Source organism: Saimiri boliviensis, chromosome 17 (assembly GCF_048565385.1).
Source record: "Saimiri boliviensis isolate mSaiBol1 chromosome 17, mSaiBol1.pri, whole genome shotgun sequence".
Classification (NCBI taxonomy): domain Eukaryota; kingdom Metazoa; phylum Chordata; class Mammalia; order Primates; family Cebidae; genus Saimiri; species Saimiri boliviensis.
In genome coordinates, this window is record NC_133465.1 from 31,944,200 (window position 1) to 31,966,429 (window position 22,230).

At 51.4% G+C, this 22,230-nt stretch overlaps 1 protein-coding gene across 4 annotated transcripts; it reads left to right on the plus strand.

Annotated features, from left to right (window-relative positions):
- The first annotated feature begins 886 nt into the window (after positions 1–886).
- ARRB2 (arrestin beta 2) lies at positions 887–22,127 on the plus strand. Of its 4 annotated transcripts, XR_012514609.1 has the most exons (16): positions 1,020–1,145; positions 4,919–4,949; positions 5,818–5,878; positions 5,992–6,036; positions 6,255–6,451; positions 6,746–6,805; positions 7,176–7,243; positions 7,379–7,514; positions 7,736–7,820; positions 8,081–8,153; positions 9,025–9,162; positions 9,969–10,052; positions 10,144–10,223; positions 10,337–10,391; positions 13,435–13,528; positions 21,423–22,127. XR_012514609.1 is itself a non-coding variant. In XM_003931392.4 (15 exons), exons 1-15 carry the CDS (start codon positions 978–980, stop codon positions 11,190–11,192), a joined length of 1,230 nt encoding a protein of 409 aa, XP_003931441.1. In that variant the 5' UTR covers positions 887–977; the 3' UTR covers positions 11,193–11,787. The 4 variants fall into 4 exon arrangements, 3 of the variants coding, with proteins under 3 accessions (XP_003931441.1, XP_074244589.1, XP_074244588.1); XM_003931392.4 differs by lacking the exons at positions 1,020–1,145; positions 13,435–13,528; positions 21,423–22,127 and adding exons at positions 887–1,000; positions 11,099–11,787; XM_074388488.1 differs by lacking the exon at positions 21,423–22,127 and having other exon boundaries at positions 13,435–13,870.
- The last annotated feature ends 103 nt before the right edge of the window (positions 22,128–22,230 follow it).

Below are 22,230 nucleotides of genomic sequence, written 5' to 3' on the forward strand. Positions count from 1 at the left end.
CTTTACCAAAAATACAAAAATTAGCCTGGCGTGGTGGGGAGCGCCTGTAATCACAGCTATTTGGGAGGCTGAGACAGAAGAATCGCTTCAACCCCGGAGGCAGAGGTTGCAGTGAGCCGAGATCGTGCCACTGCACTCTAGCCTGGGCGACAAGAACAAAACTTGGTCTCAAATAAAAGAAAAAGAAAAATAGGCATGGATGGATGGGTTGATAGATGGATGGATGGGAGCGAGTGAGTGGATGTTACCTGGGATGGCTGGCTGAAGGTGATGGATAGTCAGAGAAATTGGAAAAGGGAACCCTGCAAAGATCAAATGTAGACATCAGAGGGAGCTGACACATTGCTGTAAAGAAGCTGGAGGGCGGGCCACAGAAAGCCGCACGCTCCGAGGCGAGCGGACGAGCGGCGCGCACTGAAGCAAGCATCACGCAACTGAAACGCTCATCCACGTGTGCATCCCCTCATCCTACTTCCCAGACTGCGCTCCAGCTCCTTCCACCGCCCCCAACATCCCCTTCGCCCCCACCGCCACAGAAAAAGCAAACCAAGGGGAGGAGACCCCCTGCAGGTTTTGGATGGCCGGGGCCAATCGAAAGACTTCGATCCCGCTGGAAGGCGGGTGCATTGGTTTAAGGGGGTCCAATCGGTTTCCAAGGGGTTGCGGTGGGGCGGGGAGATGGGCGGGAAGATCGGGGGAGGGCTCCCCGGCTTGGACGCAGCGCGAAAGGCTGGGGGCGGAGCCAATGGGCGCGGGTGTCTGCTAGGAGAGGGCGGGCTGCGCCGCGGCGCGCGCGATCCGGCTGACGCATCTGGGCCCGGTTCCCCCGGACCAGAGCCGGGCCGGGAGGGAGGGGAAGAGGCGAGAGCGCGGAGGGCGCGCGTGCGCAGTGGTACGGGGAGGAGCAGGGATCTTGGCAGCGGGCGAGGAGGCTTGCGAGCCAGCCGCGAACCGAGCGGGCGGCGGGCGCGCGCACCATGGGGGAGAAACCCGGCACCAGGTAAGGGAGGTGGGGCCACGCGGCGGGGCATGGGCGGTGGCTCGGGGCGGGAGCTGGTACGGTCCCAGACGAGGACGCAGCGGAGAAGATCTGGGGGCCGGACACCTGGATCCCTAGGGGCAGCCATCCGGGGCCGCAGGCGCAGGTCTTCGAGGATAATGGTGGGGGGGGAAATGCCCGGGCCCCTGCAGAAAGCGAGGCTTGAGGGGGATAAGAAAACCTGTGTCGGGGTTCTCGCAGGGATGTGGGGTCGGACTACTGGGCTCTCCCGTGCAGGCTGCGTTGCGGGGACAGAGGAAGGAGGAGCAGGTGGCTGGCCCCGAGGGGTCGTGTATCGGAGGCTGGATGCCGGGAGGGGGGATCCCCTCTAGACTCATGCCAAGCTAATGGAAAGCCTCCAGTCCAATATCCCCCAGGCAGTTGCGCTGACCACACCTGTCCCGAGGGCCGAGTGGCTCCTCATCCAAACTTCTGCCTTCCCCTGGGTTGCCAGGAGCAACAGCTTCATCTTAGGGGAGCCACGTGTGTGGCGACCCTCCCTGAAACTAGATCGTATCCCTCTCCCTGTGGGTGGGGGAGGCGGTATTCACCCTGGGCCCGCGTCCACTCCCCGGATGTTTTCTGTGCAATCGAGGCTCTTTCCTTCCACTGACACCCCAAGTTCTCTTTTTTGGTCTCTGGCAAAATCCACTTCCTGTTGTGACTTAACACCCCCAAGGGGCAAGGGGTGAATGCCTGAGTCCCAGGGGAGCAGGAGCAAAAGGCGAAAAGGTTGGGGCTGTAGGCCTCAACCCAGAGGGGCTCAGGAATGAGGAATTGATCCTGAGCTCTCGCTTGCTCTGCAAAACATCGTATCGACCCCACTTCCAACCTATGGAGTATGAGAACCTGGATTTCTGTGCATCAAGTAAACGAGTATCAGAAAGAGATGATAAGAGAAATAATCGGTGTCCTGGATTAGGGTTTAAACACCCCAGAGAAAGGGGAAGTTGCTGACTTGTGGGAGGCCCCAGATTTCCGTTATGTGGTTCAGGGAGTGGGACAGATGGACCAAAGGGGACTGCTGATTTGGCACGATTTCCTGCACCCCAATCAAATTCTGGGCCACAGGAAACAGAAGAGCAGGAAGTGTGAAAGGACATCTGCTTCAGCTACCCCCTGCCCTCTACTGGGCACCTCCCTCATCATCCCCACGCTCTCCCTCCTCGTCCAGCCTAGTATATGCACGCTGCTCCTCCCCAGTTTGGCAGAAGGTGGCTGGGTTAGGATCCAAAGGGCAGGTGCCTTGCAGCTGCTCCAGGGCAGTTGCCCCAGAGCCACACTCCAGTGGGGCCAACTGATTGTGGCTGTCACAGCCCTGTGCCAGGGCTCCTAATGTGAGGACACCTTGGGACAAAGGAAAACCAGAAGCAAAGAGGCGGGAGAACCTGGATGATGCCACGGCACTAAGCCCCCAAGCTGGAACAAAAGATAGGGTGTTTATTCTAGATGCCGCCATATTGATGTTTATTCTCCTTTATTGGTTGGGAATACCTGGGGGCCTCCATACCCTTTGCCTTACAAGCTTTGGACAACTTGGCATTCTGGGAAGAAGGGGCAAGTGAAGTTGTAGCAGAAACTGGGCCTATGGTAGAAACCACTTTAGGGCCAAAGGCCAGGGTCATTGCTCTCCTATATGCTCCAGCTGTCAGAGCTGTAGACCAGATGGGAAGATGGTTAGGCCTTACTCAGACACTTCAGCAACCTGCCCATTTGGGTCCTTTGGGAATGGGGTGGTGGAGTTGGAGGAGGGATGGGCTAGTTAGCAGGATTTCACTTTCTACTATCTGGGGACCTTTTCCTATCGCTGCTGAGGCAGAATAGATTGGAAGGAGCGAGGTCGTGCTTCAAAGAACAGGCCACAGTTGACTGAGGTTGTCAAACCCTTCCTTACCCAGCCATGGGTGGAATCCAGGCTGAAGTTGTTTCAGCAACTGGAAAGCGAATACTCTTCAATTCGACAAACTATTAATGCCAACTGCAGAGACAGATAGTGTAATATTGATTGAGAGGATGGACTCAGAGCCAGACTGCCTTAGTTAATATGAATTCCCACCATTTGCTCTCTCTGTGACCTTAAACAAAACACTTGACCTCTCTCTGCCTCAGTTTCCTCACTTGTAAAATAGAGATATTAGGACCTCCCATCACTGGGTTGTTTTATTTATTTTTATTTAATTAATTAATTTATTTTTGAGACAGAGTCTTGCTCTTCGCCCAAGCTGGAGTGCAATGGAACAATCTCGGCTCACTGCAACCTCTGCCTCCCAGGTTCAAGCAGTTCTCTTCCCTCAGCTTCCCAAGAAGCTGGGATTACAGGCACGCACCACCACGCCCAGCTAAGTTTTGTATTTTTAGTAGAGACGGGATTTCCCCATGTTGGGCAGGCTGATCTGGATTTCCTGACCTCAAGTGATCTGCCCACCAAAGCGCTGGGATTACAGGCATCAGTCACCGCTCCCAGCCTTCTTTTAATACACTTAACAACCCACTGGGCCAGGTTCGGTGGCTTACGCCTGTAATCCCAACACTTTGGGAGGCTGAGGCGGGCAGATCATCTGAGGTCAGGAATTGGAGATCAGCTTGGCTAACATGGGGAAACCCCATATCTACTAAAAAAATACAAAATATAGGGCAGATGTGGTGGCTTAAGCCTGTAATCCTAGCCTTCTGGGAGACCAAGGCGGGTGGATCACTTGAGGTCAGGAGTTCGAGATCAGCCTGGCCAATATGGAGAAACCCCGTCTCTATTAAAAATACAAAAATTAGCCAGGCATGATGGCAGGCACCTGTAATTCCAGCTACTCGGGAGGCTGAGGCACAAGTATTGCTTGAACCCGGAAGGTGGAGGTTGCAGTGAGCCAAGAGTATGCCACTGCACTCCAGCCTGGGCAATAGAGTGAGACTCTGTCTCAAAAAAAAAAAAAAAATGCAAAATATAGCCGGGCGTGGTGGCTCATGCCTGTAATCCCAACTACACGGGAAGCTGAAGCAGGAGAATCTCTTGAACCCCGAGGGGGCAGAGGTTGCAGTGAGTGGAGATTGCATGGCTGCACTCCAGCCTGGGTGACAGAGTGAGACTCTGTCTCAAAAGAAAAGATTATTAAAAGAGATAACGCATTTGAAACACTTGGAACAGTGCTGGGCATCGAGTATCCACCCTGTAATGTTAGCCAGCATTATCATCATCATCATATGGCTGGCAGTGTGCTGGAGGCGCCTAAATGAATAAGGCCTCTAAGGCTCACAGTCTGAGGAGGGAGGCAGCTAACTGCCCTTGTGTCCTGCCACACCACAAGTAAAACATAAACGAACTGTGCCAGGAACGCAAAACAAGGAGTGACTAGCGTCTGGGCTGGGTCCGCTTCCTAAAGGCTGGACCCTAAAAGACAAATAGGCTTTTAAGCTGCTAAGGTCGGAGATGGGGACAGTTGGAGGTGAATGGATACTTGGCTATGGTAGAAACCATTTGAGGGTCAAAGGCCAGGGTCATTGCTCTCTTCTATGCTCCAGCTGTTGGAGCTGTAGACCTGATAGAAAGATGGTTAGGTCTTACCCAGATACTGCGGCAACCTGCCCATTGGGGTGCTCTGGGAAGAGCCTGGGTGGTTCCTAGGGCAACCAGTGGCCATTACTAGGGAGGGAGGGGGACTAAGGAGGGCGGACAAGAGAAGGGGCATTTTCCCTTGCCGTCATGTCAGAAATAGGAAGGACTTTCCAGGAAGAAGTGGAAAGGGGCAGACCTGGGCAAAGCCCTGCAGCCTCAGGCAGGAGTCCTGGATAAGCTCTGTTTCCCAGGCCTGGGAGGGACAGGGTCCTGGTATGGGGTCCCTGCTGAGTCTGAGGGAAGCAGTGGGGTTTCCCTTTCTGTTTTGTTAGGGTCTTCAAGAAGTCGAGCCCTAACTGCAAGGTGAGTCTCCACGGCACTTACCCCTTTCACCCTCCCTGGGCCCCAACAAAGTCCAGCCTTCCCCTAAACAATCACCAGCCTGCCCCAAGATGATCCCCAACCCCTAGCTCCCCACTTCCTGTGACAGCTAAGAGCCGACTTCCTTCCCTCCTAAAACCCCTTGCCACAGAGGCTGCTCAGCCTGAGCCAGCCACAGGGCTGGGTGGGGCAGACCCGGGTTCCCAAGCAAGACCACAGAGGAGGAGGCCAGAAGCAAGCCATGTGCCTACAGCCCTCCTAGGGGCCAACCCAAGGTGCGCTGGGCTGGGAAGAGTTAACAGCCCCCACCCAGGCTGTGGCCTGCTTATCCTAGAGCCCCTTAAGGGGACCTAGTGAGGGTGGCAGCTGCTCTCTAGCTGGCTGGTTGGGCTGAGTTCTCCCTGAGGATCCAAACACATGCACATGCGCGCGCGCACACACGTACCTGGCTGGTTGGGCTGAATCCTCCCTGAGGATCCAGACACACACACACACGACACACACACAGACTACACATGCATACAACACACACACACACACACACACACACACACACACCCCTAGCTGGCAGAGTCCTCCCTGAGGATGCAAATACACACACACAATACACACACACCCCTGGCTGGTGGGCAGTGGTATGCAGAGATTAGGGAGCAGCTAAAAAGCCTGAAGGTCTGCTAGCCTGAGAAATGCTGCCACCCTCCTTTTTAACACTACTGGGAAGAAACCTGGAGAAACTCTTTCCCTATAGCCCAGCCTGGGGATCCTGGGGCAGGGCAGTCAGTATTGAGGGCTCTGATGCCCTGGCATCATCCTCCCCAATCTTCCTGTGACCCCTTGACATCCTCAGCTGACCGTGTACTTGGGCAAGCGGGACTTCGTAGATCACCTGGACAAAGTGGACCCTGTAGGTAAGTTTCCCCAGAAAGGGACAGCTCATTCCCCAAAAGGGGAATAAGTTCCCAGGCCTACGAAATGGGGGAGCTGCCCTTTCAGGAAGTGAGCTGGTGTGTCCCCCTCCTAGATGGCGTGGTGCTTGTGGACCCTGACTACCTGAAGGACCGCAAAGGTACTGGCTTCAAGTCCAGGGGACCCAGGGGAAGTAGGGGGTAGAGAAGTGAAATGGGCTGGCACTGGAAGGGTGCCCAGAGAGATGGAGGCTGGAGGTAGAAGCCAGGAATAGGATTTGGGCAAGTCTCATGCTGCAGAGGGAGGGGCCTTGGCTGCTAGGTACCGGGGGACTAGGGAAGGGAGGTCCTGACCACTCATCTTGCCCTCCCTTGCCAGTGTTTGTGACCCTCACCTGCGCCTTCCGCTATGGCCGAGAAGACTTGGATGTCCTGGGCTTGTCCTTCCGCAAAGACCTGTTCATCGCCACCTACCAGGCCTTCCCCCCAGTGCCCAACCCGCCCCGGCCCCCCACCCGCCTGCAGGACCGGTTGCTGAGGAAGCTGGGCCAGCATGCCCACCCCTTCTTCTTCACAGTGAGGATGCCCCCTGTCCTCTGAGGGCAAGGGTCTGGGACTGTCTGGGGTGGGGGTAAGGCACCCATTATGGGCAAATCTGGAAGAAACAGTGAGGCAGGGACCCTGGATCCACCCCGCTTCGGGGTCCCAGTGCATTCAGGAAGCCCTAGATTCTCTGCCTTCTCTCTAGGGTCCCTTCCTTCTTCCTTTCTCTTCCCCAGTAGTCCTTTCTTCAGCCTCTTAAGTTGAGATGTGGAGGAAGATCTGGGAACTTTCTGGAAGAACTGAAGTCTTCCCTTTCCTCTGCCACAGATACCCCAGAATCTGCCATGCTCTGTCACACTGCAGCCAGGACCAGAGGATACGGGGAAGGTATGGGAGGAACGGCCCTGAGGGTTCCTAGGGCAGGACGGGGCCAGCAGGAGCCTGGAGGCACTGCTGAGCCAGAGGGTAAACTGTCGGGACGCCAGGGTGGGGCCAGGGTTGGCCAGTGTCCCCCATGGAAGTGGGGTGTGTATGATGTGGTTACTGTGCACGCGTGACACTGCCTCCTGCTCCCTGGACCTGCGTGGATCTGGGGATGGGGGCTCCCCTTGCACAACCATGACCCAGTCCCCAGGGTCGTCAGACCACAATGGCAGAAGAGTCCCTGCCCAAGTGGAGGGAAGGGAGAGGAAGGAAGGGGAGCGATGCTGGTGGGAGCCCTGGGTGAGATGTGGCCTTTTCTTCTCCCCCTCCCGAGGCCTGCGGCGTAGACTTTGAGATTCGAGCCTTCTGTGCTAAATCACTAGAAGAGAAAAGCCACAAAAGGTGAGGGAAGCAACCTCCTCTGTGGCATAGAGGGGGGTTTCCTCCCCACTTCCAGGAGCCCAGGCCCCGTGGGAGGGAGGAGTAGGGGTTTGGGTGTGTGAGGACTGACCCCCTCCTGCCCCAACCCCGTCTCAGGAACTCTGTGCGGCTGGTGATCCGAAAGGTGCAGTTTGCCCCAGAGAAACCCGGCCCCCAGCCTTCAGCTGAAACCACACGCCACTTCCTCATGTCTGACCGGTCCCTGCACCTCGAGGCTTCCCTGGACAAGGAGGTGGGGTGTGAGAGGGTGATACAGATGCCACGGTGCAGTCTAGACCCTGGGGGAGGGGTGAAGCCACATGTCAGGATGACATTTGTAAAGGAGGTTGCCTTGGCTGGGTTTGGAAAGCTGCTGTGGGCTTGGGTTTGAGGGGAGGGGGCCAGAACAATGTGTCTGTGTTTGGGGACACACTGATGATAGGACCAATTCACATGACCCCCTCCCCCCAAAAGCTGTACTACCATGGGGAGCCCCTCAATGTAAATGTCCACGTCACCAACAACTCCACCAAGACCGTCAAGAAGATCAAAGTCTCTGGTAGGAGGTGGGGTTTGGAAGGGGGTCTTCGGGGAGGGAGTTCTGCAAGGTGGCTCCTGGTTTGATCTCGACCCAGGCCATTTCCTAGTGCGGGAGACCCACCGGGGCTCAAAGAATTTAGGTTGTTCCAGAATGATACCAGGAGCCTCGGTGTTTACTGCTTCGGGAGGAGTATGGGGGGCCCACACCACGGGGTCTGGAGTTGTGGTGTGGTGGCCTGTACTCCATCCAGAGCTGCCTGACCCTGCCCCACCCCACAGTGAGACAGTACGCCGACATCTGCCTCTTCAGCACTGCCCAGTACAAGTGTCCTGTGGCTCAGCTCGAACAAGAGTGAGTATCTGGAGAGACCTGGGCCCTGATCTAGGGGAGAAGAGCAGGATCGGGAGAAAGTGAGGTGGGGGGAGAATCCTTCCTAAGCCATCTCCACTTTTTTTTTTTTTTTTTTTTTTGAGACACAGTTTTTGCTCTTGTTGCCCAGGCTGGAGTGCAATGGCTCAATCTCTGCTCACTGCAACCTCCACCTCTCAGGTTCAAGCAATTCTCCTGCCTGAGCCTCCCAAGTAGCTGGGATTACAGGCACTCACCACCATGCCTGGCTTTTTTTTTTTTAATGATGCTGAACTCCCCCAGCAAAGTAAAAAAAAAAAAAAAAAAAAGCAGCTGACCTCAGGAATATTATTTTATTTATTTATTTGTTTGTTTTGAAGGAGAGTCTCACTCTATAGCCCAGGCTAGAGTGCAGTGGCTTGATCTCGGCTCACTGTAACCTCCACCTCCTGGGTTCTGGTTCAAGCAATCATCCTCAGCCTCCCAAATAGCTGGGATTACAGGCACATGCCACCATGCCCAGCTAATTTTTGTAATTTTTAGTAGAGACAGGGTTTCACCCTGTTGGCCAGGCTGGTGTTGAACCCCTGACCTCAAGTGATCTGCCTGCCAAAGCCTCTCAAAGTGCTGGAATTACATGCTTGAGCCTCCGTGCCTGGCCACCATCTCCACTTAAAAGGGTATTCTCTCCACAGCTAGGCAGCCCTGGGCTGTTAATTTTCTTGAGCATGTTGAGCCAAAACCTACTCCCTTGTGACCTGAGCCCAAAGAGAGAAGGGACTAGTGAGGGGGAGATGCTGCTCGGGGGTGACAGGCTGCCCCCACACCCAGCCTGGCCCCTCCAAAAGTCTTGTTCTCTTGTCCCCACCCTCAGTGACCAGGTATCTCCCAGCTCCACGTTCTGTAAGGTGTACACCATAACCCCGCTGCTCAGCGACAACCGGGAGAAGCGGGGTCTTGCCCTGGATGGGAAGCTCAAGCACGAGGACACCAACCTGGCTTCCAGCACCATGTGAGGGTGGGGCTGGGGTGGGCCCACCGCAGGCCAGGGGCCAGAGGTCGGTGCCAGCTGTGTGCCAGGCTCTGTCCTAAGTGCCAGGGATGTATCAGTGAACAGAAGCGACAAAACAACTCTGAATTCCAGAGGAGAGAGGATAGACAAATCCGATCAGTGGTAACTGTACAGCAAGTTTAGTGACAAGTATGAAGGAGAGAAAGCCAGGCAGAGAAGAGAGGGATGGGGCAGGGAGATGCAAAGGTGAAGTCGGGGTAAGGACGAGCAGAAGTAAGCGGTGTGGATAAGCAGGAAAGGAAGGTTCTGGGCAGAGAGACTCGCATGGGACAGTCTGGGGTCCTGGAGGAATGGTGAGGTGCCCCCGCGCCCTCACGAGGGAGCAGCCCTGGAGGTCCCCAGCTTCACTAAGGGCTGGATTTCACTTCTCCCAGGCCTTTGTTCAGGGTTCTCACTGCACAGCGACACACAGCAGGTCTGGAGGGTAACTTAGCGAGAACTAAGTACCAGGAGAGGAGGAGGAGGAGGAGGAGACGGGATCAGGGGGCTAATGGAGAGCCAGGCAGTGCAGGACCGTTAGAGGAGAAGGATGGCAGCTTTTACTGCGAGAGAAGCCACAGGAGGCCCTGAGCAGGGAGTGCTGTGTGCGCTGCATTGTACTATAACCGCACCGCCCGTGCTGCTGGGGACCCCGGGGGCCTGTGCACGTTTGTGGTCCTGCTCAGAGTCCCCATGGGAACCCCAAAGTCAGGTGACAGGTGACAGGGTGATGGGCCCTGGTCTGACTCTGCCACCCTCCATGGCAGCGTGAAGGAGGGTGCCAACAAGGAGGTGCTGGGAATCCTGGTGTCCTACAGGGTCAAGGTGAAGCTGGTAGTGTCTCGAGGCGGGTGAGTGTCATGGGGGAGCCCACGTGGGGGTCACAGTGGCTCTCTCTAGTCTGGATCGTCATCCTCTTCACGATGCCTCTTCCCTTCCCAGGGATGTCTCTGTGGAGCTGCCTTTTGTTCTCATGCACCCCAAGCCCCACGACCACATCCCCCTCCCCAGACCCCAGACAGGTGAGCACACCACCCACCCCAAGCCCTCAGAGGGAGGGCCTGAAGCAGGGCCAGTGGAGGAAAGCTGGCCCTTCCAGCACCCACCCCCATGCCCCGTCTTCCTGTCCCCTCAGCCGCTCCAGAAACAGACGTCCCTGTGGACACCAACCTCATCGAATTTGATACCAAGTAAGACACTCATTCCCCTACTTTGACCCTCTTTGGACAAAGATTCCTGGGGGAGTGTAGCATCAAATCAAGATGCCTTAGCCAGCCGGGCGCGGTGGCTCACGCCTGTAATCCTAGCACTTTGGGAGGCCGAGGTGGGTGGATCACCTGAGGTCAGGAGTTCAAAACCAGCCTGGCCATCATGGTGAAACCCCATCTTTAAAAAAAAAAAGATGCCTTAGCCTTGTGAGGCTGCCTCTTCCTGCCTCTTCTTTGTCCCTTCCTGTAAATACCTCTGGTCCCAGCTGGGGGCGCAGTGGCTCGCACCTGTAATCAGCACTTTGGGAGGCTGAGGAGGACAGATCAAGAGGTCAGGTTCGAGACCAGCCTGACCAACATGGTGAAACCCCGTCTCTACATAAAAATACCAAAAAATCAGCCAGGCATGATAACACACATCTGTGATCCCAGCTACTTGGGAGGCTGAGGCAGGAGAATCCCTTGATCCTGGGAGGCAGACGTTGCAGTGAGCCGAGAATGTGCCATTGCACTCCAGCCTGGGCGACAGCGAGACTCTGTCTCAAAAAAAAAAAAAAAAAACAACCTCTGGTCCCACTGCTGTTCTAACACCTCTGTCCCAGGGGCCCAGCTTGGGGGAGGGCAGCGAGTGGGAGGCTGAGAAAAGAGTCAGACGCCCTCACCTCACACCCCTCTTTCCCACCACCAAGCTATGCCACAGATGATGACATTGTGTTTGAGGACTTTGCCCGGCTTCGGCTGAAGGGGATGAAGGATGACGACTATGATGACCAGCTCTGCTAGGAAGGGGGGCTGGAGGAAGGGAGTGGATGGTGCTGGAAGAGGTAGGGGCAGGACCAAGACCCCCACTGTCACTGGGGGGTTGTCCCAGCCTCTTTTCCCTTCACCTGGCAGCTTCTTGAACCAATCCCTTCACTCTCTCCCATCCCCCTCCGAGATATGCACTGGACCCCTCTCTCGCTGAATGTGGGCATTAATTTTTTGACTGCAGCTCTGCTTCTCCAGCCCCACAGTGGGTGGCAAGCTGTGTTCATAACTAAATTTTCTGGAAGGGCACAGTGAAAAGAGGAGTGATAGGGAAAGGGGGAGACAAAACTCCCACATTCAAGCTCACACCAACACCTCCCATGCTCACTCTCTCTGCCTCCGTTCCTTCACGACGAGACCCTTCAGGACAAGGCCATTTCTTCGTTTCTGTGCATAAAGAAGAAAATAAATCTTTTACTAGGCATGAGTATGTGTTTTTTTCTCTGTAGTGTTTAGAGAGCGTAGAGTGTGTTTAGCCATGATTCTGTTAGCTGGTGGGGGAGGACCCAGTCTCTTCTGCAGCCAAAAGGCGCCTGACACAGACGCTATCAATAAATGTTTATTGGATGACTGTGCTGTGCCTGTGTGAACATCAAAACTTGACCTAGTCCAAACTCAAGAGTTAGGCTTGATAAGGCCACAAAGTAAACTTAGTCATTTACAGGGGTCATAACAACCAACTCCCTTGCAGAGGTGCTCACAGGAGCTGGCAGGGCAGGCTCTTCCCTGTTGCGGCTGACATGCATGACCACCTTGTGACCTGTTGTGACCAAGTCGTGTTCATTTCCACTGCGTGTTATGGTTGCTCAAGCAGCAACTGTAAGGGACCACAACCGCAGGCCTCACCAGACCAGCCAAATGATGTCTCTGTGGAGTCTGGTACCTACATTCCAGCACAGAAGCTGAGGCTTGGGCAGCAAGAACGTCATGCTGCCCTGGGCCCATGTCCTAGGGACCACATCCTAGTGCTGCCCCGAAGCTTGACTGAAGTCCCAGGCTGGGCTGGAGGGAGTTAGCATTTCTCACCTCCATCATCTGCTCCTACTCCTGAAGCCCAACTCTTCTCCAAAAGCTCCTTCATTCCATAAACAATCTTGATTTGAGTCCCTAGAAGGTACCAGGCATAGTATACCAGTATAATGAAAAAACATTAATTCATCCCCCACCCCTTTTTTTTTTTTTTTGAGATGGAGTCTAGCTCTGTCGCCCAGGCAGGAGTGCAATGGCGCACTTGGCTCACTGCAGCCTCCACCTCCCGGGTTCAAGTGATTCTCCTGCCTCAGCCTCCTGAGTAGCTGGGATTATGGGCGCCTGCCAGCACACCCAGCTAATTTATATATTTTTAGTAGAGATGGAATTTCACCATGTTGGTCAGGCTGGTCTCGAATTCCTCACCTCAAGTGATCTACCCACCTCGGCCTCCCAAAGTGCTGGGATTACAGGCATGAGACAGCACGCCCAGCCTCCCTAGTTATTTAACTACAGTAGCTATGCTTCAGAGGAGAAGTGTAGGAGCTAAGAGGATGCGTGACAGGGAGTTCTGACCTAGGCTGGGTTTGGGGAAGATTTCCCTGAGAAAGTGACCTTTAAGCAGAGAAGTGAAAGATAAGGGGAGTTTGGGAACTGTGCAGGGATGCGCATTCCGGGGTATGGCAGTGTCGTGTGAAGGCAGGAGGAAATGGCACATGTGGGGACCTAAAGAGGCCAAAGAGACGGGGACAGAGACAGCCAGAAGCACAGTAATTCCTTCTGGCTGCTGAAGCAGATGGGGGTGGCTTGTGCAGGCCTTTAGTCTATGTTATGGCTCATGCCATCTAGTTAAATCGCTGTTTACCCACAGGCTTCAAGTGCTACCATAAGGCCACTGACCTTGCTTACCCTGCCACAGCAGCAGCCTTCCCTGCAGACCCTGCATTTTCTCGTGTGGAATAACCATCCCTCTAAAACCATCTTCAGCACCCCTGACTCCCGTGCACCTGCTCCTTGACCTCTAAGCCCATGGAGCTAACATTTTTTCAAGAGAATCAGAACCCTCAGGGTGCCATGGTAAATATCCAGAGTCTGGCTCCTCTACCGTTCCAGACTCTGAGTCAGAAGGTCCCAAGAAGAATAAAAAAATCTGGATTTTTAATTAGTACACACTTGAGAAACTGCTCTATTTTTTGGTTATTATTTATTATTATTATTATTTGAGATGGAATCTTGTTTTGTCACCCAGGCTGGAGTAAAATGGCGTGATCTCAGCTCAGTGCACTGCCTCCCGGGTTCAAGCCATTCTCCTGCCTCAGCCTCCTGAGTAGCTGGGATTACAGGTGCGTACCATGATGCGTGACTAATTTTTATATTTCTAGTACAGCCTAGATCTCACCATTGCACTCCAGCCTGGGCAACAAGAGCGAAACTCTATCTCAATAAATAAATTAATTAATGTGTTTAATTCAATGGCATATTGTACAGTATATTCACAATATTGTACAACCATCACCTCTGTCTAGTTCCAAACATTTGCCTTCCTGTATTTTTGATAATACATAAATTTAAAAAATTTTTTTTTTCTTAAGGCACAGTGGCTCACTCCTGTAATCCCAGCACTTTGGGAGACTGAGGTGGGTGGATTACCTTAGGTCAGAAGTTCGAGCCGGGCGCGGTGGCTCAAGCCTGTAATCCCAGCACTTTGGGAGGCCGAGGTGGGTGGATCACGAGGTCGAGAGATCGAGACCAACCTGGTCAACATGGTGAAACCCCGTCTCTACTAAAAATACAAAAAATTAGCTGGGCATGGTGGTGCGTGCCTATAATCCCAGCCACTCAGGAGGCTGAGGCAGGAGAATTGCCTGAACCCAGGAGGCGGAGGTTGCGGTGAGCCGAGATCGCGCCATTGCACTCCAGCCTGGGTAACAAGAGTGAAACTCCGTCTCAAAAAAAAAAAAAAAAAAAAAAAAGAAGTTCGAGACCAGCCTGGCCAACATAGTGAAACCCCACCTCTACTAAAAATACAAAAAACTAGCTGGGCATGGTGGGGGACACCTCTAATCCCAGCTTTTCGGGAGGCTGAAGCTAGAGAATCGCTTGAACCCAGGAGGCAGAAGTTGCAGTGAGTTGAGATGGCACCGCTGCACTCCAGCCTGGGTGCTAGCGCAAGCCTCTGTCTCCAGAAAAAGAAAAAAAGCAAAAAAAAAAAAAAATTCTATGTTGGGGCCACGCATGGTGGCTCACACCTGTAATCCCAGCACTTTGGGAGGCCTAGGCGAGCGGATCACCTGAGTTCAGGCAACAAGAGTAAAACTCTGGCTCAAACAAAAAAAAAATTCTTTTTGTGTTTTAGGTTCATACACTAGGAAAATATTTTATTTTCATGTAGTCAGTTACAATAGCCAATTTTTATTGTTGTTGTTGTTTGAGACAGAATCTCACTCTGTCACCCAGGTATCACCCAGGCTGGAGTGCAGTGGCGCGATCTCAGTTCACTGCAAGCTCCACCTCCCGGGTTCAAGTGATTCTTCTGCCTCAGCCTCTGGAGTAGCTGGGATTACAGGTGCGCTCCACCATGCCCAGCTAATTTTTTGTATTTTTAGTAAAGACAGGTTTTCACCATATTGGTCAGGCTGGTCTGAAACTCCTGACCTCGTGATCCACCTGCCTCGGCCTCCTAAAGTGCTGGGATTACAGGTGTGAGCCACTGCACCCAGCCTACTTAAAAAAAAGAAAACAGCTTCTTGGGTTTTTTGTCACAAAGTTCTTGGCCCTTCTGTTTTCTCACTACTTGACACTTCCTTTTCTTTCCACCCTGTACTTCAGGGTCATCATATCAACCCCCATCTCATCAGCACACTCCCACCTCTCCTTTCACAATCCTTTTTTCAAACCACACCCTGGATCCATCCAACTATCTCCCGCCCCTTCTCTACTCTCAACACGGTGGATGCTCACTACCAGAGAAAAATCATTCAACAAAATTTTTTTAATTACTTTTTTTTTTTTTTTGAGGCAGAGTTCTTCCTGTGTCACCCAGGCTAGAGTACAGTGGCACAATCTCGACTTACCACAACCTCCGCCTCCTGGGTTCAAACAATTCTCCTGCCTGTCTCCCAAATAGCTGGGACTACAGGCACGTGCCACCCAGCCTGGCTATTTGTATTTTTAGTAGAGAAGGGGTTCCACCATGTCAGCCAGGCTAGTTTTGAACTCCTGGCCTCATGTAATCCACCTGCCTTGGCCTCCCAAAGTGCTGGGATTACAGGCATGAGCCACCAAGCCCAGCCTACAAACTTTTTTGAATATATTCTAGGTGCCAGACACTAGGTATGAATCTGGAGCTGCTAACATGTATGGTCTCTAACCCAAGCTGGACACCCAATGTTAAAACGCAAACTCTGAATGAAGAGACCCCCAAACAGGCTACCTACCTACCCAAATATTCTACCTTCCTCATGCTCAAAGTGACTTGTTTTTCACAGAGATTAGGCAATGAAGGATGAATGATTTCAATTTCCCACCTCCTACTGACAGTGACATCTACACCAATTCTCCTACACAACCAAGGTTAAGATGCCTTCTCCAGGTGAAAGCTGATCCCTCCACCTGTGCTCAGATCACTCTCCTCCCACCTTCACTGAGACCGTGATTCACCAAACCACACCCCTCTCCAACCTGTGTCTATGGCTCTTCCTACATGGTAAAGAAGCCCACATATGGCCGGGCGCAGTGGCTCACGCCTGTAATCCCAGCACTTTGGGAGGCCGAGGCGGGTGGATCACAAGGTCGAGAGATCGAGACCATCCTGGTCAACATGGTGAAACCCCGTCTCTACTAAAAATACAAAAAATTAGCTGGGCGTGGTGGCGCATGCCTGTAATCCCAGCTACTCAGGAGGCTGAGGCAGGAGAATTGCCTGAACCCAGGAGGCGGAGGTTGCGGTGAGCCGAGATCGAGCCATTGCACTCCAGCCTGGGTAACAAGAGCTAAACTCTGCCTCAAAAAAAAAATAAAAAAGAAGCCCACATAAGTCTCTTCCATTTAAGGAAGGAGGGAGGGAGGAAGAAAAAAAAAAGAGGAAGAAGGAAAGGAGACAAACAAAACACTCTCCTCTACACTTATTTCCTCTTATTTGTTTTTTGTTATTGTTTTTGTTATTTCTGAGACAGAGTTTCACTCTTGTCACCCAGGCTGGAATGCAATGATATGATCTCAGCTCACTGCAACCTCCACCGTCTGGGTTCAAGTGATTCTCCAGCCTCAGCCTCCCTAGTAGCTTGAATTACAGGCATCTGCCCACCATGCCCAGCTAATTTTTGTATTTTTAGTAGAGACAAGGTTTCTCCATGTTGGTCAAGCTGGTCTTGAACTCCCAGCCTCAGGTGATCTGCCCACCTCAGCCTCCCAAAGTGCTCAGATTACAGTTGTGAGCCACCATGCCCAGCCCTCTCTTACTTTTCATTCTTTCTTTTCCTTTTGTTTTCAAAGTTACATACACACATAGTTTTAGAAATCAGATAGTACTATAAGACCTATTACAATAAAAAGCAGACTCTTCCCCCTCCATCTGAGAGGAAACTACTTTCACCTTTTTTTTTTTTTTTTTTTTTTTGAGACAGAGTTTCGCTCTTGTTACCCAGGCTGGAGTGCAATGGCGTGATCTCGGCTCACCGCAACCTCCGCCTCCTGGGTTCAGGCAATTCTCCTGCCTCAGCCTCCTGAGTAGCTGGGATGACAGGCATGCGCCACCATGCCCAGCTAATTTTTTGTATCTTTAGTAGAGACAGAGTTTCACCATGTTGACCAGGATGGTCTCGATCTCTCGACCTCGTGATCCACCCGCCTCGGCCTCCCAAAGTGCTGGGATTACAGGCTTGAGCCACCGTGCCCGGCCCCCCCCTTTTTTTTTTTTTTTTTTTTGAGACAAGGTCTTGCTCTGTCACCCAGGCTGGAGTGCATTGGCATGATCACGGCTCATTGGAGCCTCCTGGATGCCCCAAGCTCAAGAGATCCTCCTACCTCAGCCTCCCAAGTAATTGGGACTTACAGGTGCAAGACACCATGCCCAGCTAGTTTTTTAAATTTTTTGTAGAGATGCGGTCTCCTTATGTTGCTCTGCCTATACCCAGCCTTTCACCACCTTTAGATATTTATTTTGGCATTTATCTCCCTATCTCTAAACATGCTTATTTTTGACTTCTTGATTTTTGTTTTTGTTACGTGCTCTGTTACGCAGTGGTGTGATCTTGGCTCACTGTAACTTTCGCCTCCCAGGTTCAAATGATTCTCCTGCCTCAGCCTCCCAAGGAGCTGGGACTACAGATGCCCACCACCACCCTCAGCTAATTTTGTACTTTTAGTAGAGATGAAGTTTCACCATGTTGGCCAGGATGGTCTTGAATTCCTGACCTCAGGTGATCTGCCCGCCTTGGCCTCCCAAAGTGCTGGGATTATAGGCATGAGCCACCAAGCACAGCTTGATTTTTGTTTTAAGCATCATCTACTGGTTTCCCACTACATAAGGTGAAAATAGAGCTCCCTTTTGCAACCCCCTCATTATGAAATACTTTCCATCCGCCCCTATATCCCACCTATATTCCCAAGATAATTGTATCAATTGGGGTTCACTCAATATTCAGTATCTAATTGTCTATGCAAATGTTATTCATAGCTGAGTTATGTGACATATTATAATTACTCTTCTCCCCTTTTACAACTTTGTTTTTCCTCAATAATTTCATTTGCTTATTCTCTACATTTGTCTGTAATCAGTCCCATACTCTCCCTCAAAAATCTATTTATCCTCTCAATTCATTCAAAACAGATACTCAGGCCGGGCGCGGTGGCTCACGCCTGTAATCCCAGCACTTTGGGAGGCCGAGGCGGGTGGATCACGAGGTCAAGAGATTGAGACCATCCTGGTCAACATGGTGAAACCCCGTCTCTACTAAAAATACAAAAAATTAGCTGAGCATGGTGGCGTGTGCCTGTCATCCCAGCTACTCGGGAGGCTGAGGCAGGAGAATTGCCTGAACCCAGGAGGCGGAGGTTGCAGTGAGCCGAGATCGCGCCATTGCACTCCAGCCTGGGTAACAAGAGAGAAACTCCGTCTCAAAAAAAAAAAAAAAAAAAAAAAAAAACAGATACTCATCTCTTTCATCTTCTTAATGAAATCTCTCTAGGATCCTTCTAATCGGTTCTATTCTCAACTGGTTGTTCTTAATGCCTGGCCCTTGGATTTCCCTTCACCATACTCCTGGGGTTCCCATTCACCTCTCATGATCTCAGGCCTTAGGTCCTGGATCCCATATCTTCCTCTTCTAGGTTTAACTCTAAGAATTTCGTGAAATAGGGTGTACACAGGAGAAAAATATGGAGACCTTGTACATATCAAAATGTCTAAGATCTATTCTTCCTTGGTAGTGAAACCATAGCTGGTTACTTTGGTATGAAATGGATTTCCCAGGACCCAGGAGTTAGGTGAGATCATATGATTAAATTTTCAATGGTAAGTGAGTAGAAATGATATGGGCCACTTACTAGCCAGACCCCTGAGCCTCCTCCACATTTTCTCTTTCCCCTTCCTGCTAGCCGCCCCAAGAAGGGCAGCAACCCAGTTTTGACAAGGCAAACAACAATTCCCTAGAGCAATGTTTCTCAAACTTGACTATAAATCACCAGTGATCTTTAAACACAGATACAGATTCAGGAGGCCTGGGATGGGAACTGAGATGGTGCACTTCTGACAGTCTTCTAGGTAAGGTTAAGCTAATGCTGCTGGTTGGAGACTACGTTTTTGAGTATAAGACCCTAAAGGATGGCAGAGCTGTACTGCTAGCCCTAGTCCCTGTGTGATCCATGGAGCATACTGAATTACCCATATTGAACTGTTTTATGAGAAGCAAGCCCTATTTTGTTGAGTCACTGCATTCTTAGCCTTCAACATGACATGGCTGGAGTGCAGAATTCTATGCTGGAGGCCAGGCATGGTGGCCTATGCCTGTAACACCAGCATTTTGAGATGGTGAGGTGGGTGGATCTCTTGAGGCCAGGAGTTCGAGACCACGATGTCCAACATGGCAAAATCCTGTCTCTACTAAAAATACAAAAAAATTAGCCAGGTGTGGTAGCACTCACCTGTAATCCCAGCTACTCGAGAGTTTGAGGCATGAGAATTGCTTGAACCTGGGAGGCGGAGGTTGCAGTGAACTGAGATGGCACCACTGCACTTGAGCCTGGGTGACAGAGCAAAGCTCTGTCTTGAAGAGAAGGGGAGGGGAGGGGAAAAAAGGGAAGGAAAAGAAAAGAAAAAAAAAGAAAAGAAAAGAAAAGAAAATCTATGTTGGGGCCAGGTGCGGTGGCTTACACCTGTAATCCCAGCACTTTGGGAGGCCAAGGTGGGCAGATCACTTGAGGTCAAGGGTTTGAGACCAGTGAGACCAACAAGGTCTTGCTCTGTCGCCCAGGCTGGAGTGCTGTGGTGGGATCTCAGCTCACTGCAACCTCTACCTCCTGGGTAAGCAATTCTGCCTCAGCCTCCCAAGTGGCTGGAACTACAGGCTCGTGCCACCACACCTGGCTAATTTTGGCATTTTTAGTTGAGACAGCCAGGCTGGTCTTGAACTGCTGACCTCAGGTGATCGACCTGCCTCAGCCTCTAAAAGTGCTGGGATTACAGATGTAAGTTATCACACCTGGCCAAGGGTGCTTTTTTGGATTCAATCCTTTTTTTATACTACCTAAGAGCTTCAATAGTTGTCCCCACCTCCCCCTTTTTAGTTTGGATTCTTTCATGTTAGGAAGTTTCTTTTTTTTTTTTTTTTTTTTGAGACGGGGTTTCGCTCTTGTTACCCAGGCTGGAGTGCAATGGCACGATCTCGGCTCACCGCAACCTCCGCCCCCTGGGTTCAAGCAATTCTCCTGCCTCAGCCTCCCTAGTAGCTGGGACTACAGGCGTGCGCCACCATGCCCAGCTAATTTTTGTATCTTTAGTAGAGACGGGGTTTCACCATGTTGACCAGGATGGTCTCGATCTCTTGACCTCGTGATCCACCCGCCTCGGCCTCCCAAAGTGCTGGGATTACAGGCTTGAGCCATCGCGCCCGGCCTTCTTTTTTTTTTTTTTTTGAGACAGAGTTTTGCTCTTGTTGCCCAGGCTGGAGTGCAGTGGTATGATCTCGGCTCACCACAACCTCCGCCTCCTGGGTTCTAGCCATTCTCCTGCCTCAGCCTCCCGAGTAGCTGGGATTACAGGCATGCGCCACCACTCCTGGCTAATTTTGTATTTTTAGTAGAGACAGGGTTTCTCCATGTTGGTCAGGCTGGTCTCAAACTCCTGACCTCAGGATACACCTGAGTGCTGGGAGGTCTCAGCCTCCCAAGGTGCTGGAATTACAGGTGTGAGACACCATGGCTGGCCAAAAAGTTTCTTTAAATACCTAGATTTATTTGCTTTCTGCTGACATTTAGGAGCGGCTGCTTAACATGGCATAGTAGTTCACATCTATAGTCCCAGCTACTCAGGAGGCTGAGACAGGAAGATCACTTGAGCCCAGGAGTTCAGGGCTACAATGAGTTATGATTGAGCCTCTGCACTCCAGCCTGGGTGACAAGAGAGAGACCCTATCTCAAGAAATTTTTTTAAAAAAAAAAAGAAGAAGAAGAAGAGTGAGGTGCTAAGAAGTTGACTAGAGTTTCCACGTACACAGTTGGGACTTACCAACTGTGAGTTTCACTATGAAGTGATCTGGCCGACTCACTGGTTGGAGAACCACTGATGTTCATAAACTGAGGTCTTTCCTCACTAATCAAATTCCCCAGAGGAGTCTTCCAGTCTCTCACCTGGAAAGCAGAAGCCTTGTTGCTGGAGTTCTGGAAACTACCACTCAGTATATAAACTTTCACTTTTTGTATGTGTGTGATGGAGTCTCACTCTGTCGCTGAGACTGGAGTGCAGTGGCGCGATCTAGGCTCACTACAACCTCCGCCTCCCGGGTTCAAGCAATTCTCCTGCCTCAGCTTCCTGAGTAGCTGGGACTACAGGTGCATGCCACTACACCCAGCTAATATTTGTATTTCTAGTAGAGACAGGGTTTCACCATGTTGGCCAAGCTGGTCTCAAACTCCTGACCTCATGATCCTCCTGCCTGGGACTCCCAAAGTGCTGGGATTACAGACATCAGCCACTGAGCCTAGCTTTTTTTTTCTTTTTCTTTTCTTTTTTTGATACAGGGTCTCACTCTATCACTCAGGCTGGAGTGCAGTGGCATGATCAGGACTCTTGCAATCTCAAACTCCCAGGCTCAAGCAATCTTCCCACCTCAACTCTCTCCAAGGAGCTGGGACTATCTTCGTATTTTTTGTAGAGGTGGGGTCCCACTATCTTTCCCAGGCTGGTCTCAAACTCCTAGGCTCAAGCCTCAGCCTCCAAAAGTGCTAGAATTACAGGCATGAGTCAACTCACCTTGCCCTAAACTTTCACTTCATCTCTGTTTTCAATGCTGTACTCTTGCCCTCAACTGTACTCAGATGTTCTCTAAGCTAAAAACCTGTTTTCCATTTCCAACAAAGAAACCTCCAGTATTCTGATGGGTTGGGGGAGATCAGTTGCCAAGATATATAGAGTCAATAAAGAGATCTGGAGTCTCACTTCAAATAATCCTCCTAATTTTAGTACCACTTTCGCCCCAGTTGTACATGATGCTACTAATTTCAGGGTAAATCAGGTTGCTTGCAAGCTTTCTTTGCTGCTGGCTTAGCTACTACTTCACGACAAAATCACTCTGTTTTCCAGCATCTGTCTAAAGTTTTGCTATTGACTCCTCTCCCTTTCTGGGACTTTGAGGCTGCAGTGACCTATGATTGAGTCACAGCATTCCAGCCTGGGCAGCAGAGTAAGACTTTGTCTCAAAAAATAAAATTGGAAAAAAAAAAAAAGCAACTTTACTGTTATTTTATTAGGATTTAGGGAAGGATTAATTAAAATGCCAGACCCATCAAGTTTTTTGTTTTTTGTCTTTTAATTTTTTTTTTTTTTTTT

Bases quoted from the DNA above. Each gene is read 5' to 3' on its own strand.
- ARRB2 (XM_074388487.1), top strand. From the start codon at position 1,030: ATGGGCGGTGGCTCGGGGCGGGAGCTGGTACGGTCCCAGACGAGGACG. The intron at 8,154-9,024 runs GTGAGTATCTGG...CCCCACCCTCAG, and splicing joins GTGGCTCAGCTCGAACAAGA to TGACCAGGTATCTCCCAGCT. The intron at 10,224-10,336 runs GTGAGCACACCA...CTGTCCCCTCAG, and splicing joins CCTCCCCAGACCCCAGACAG to CCGCTCCAGAAACAGACGTC.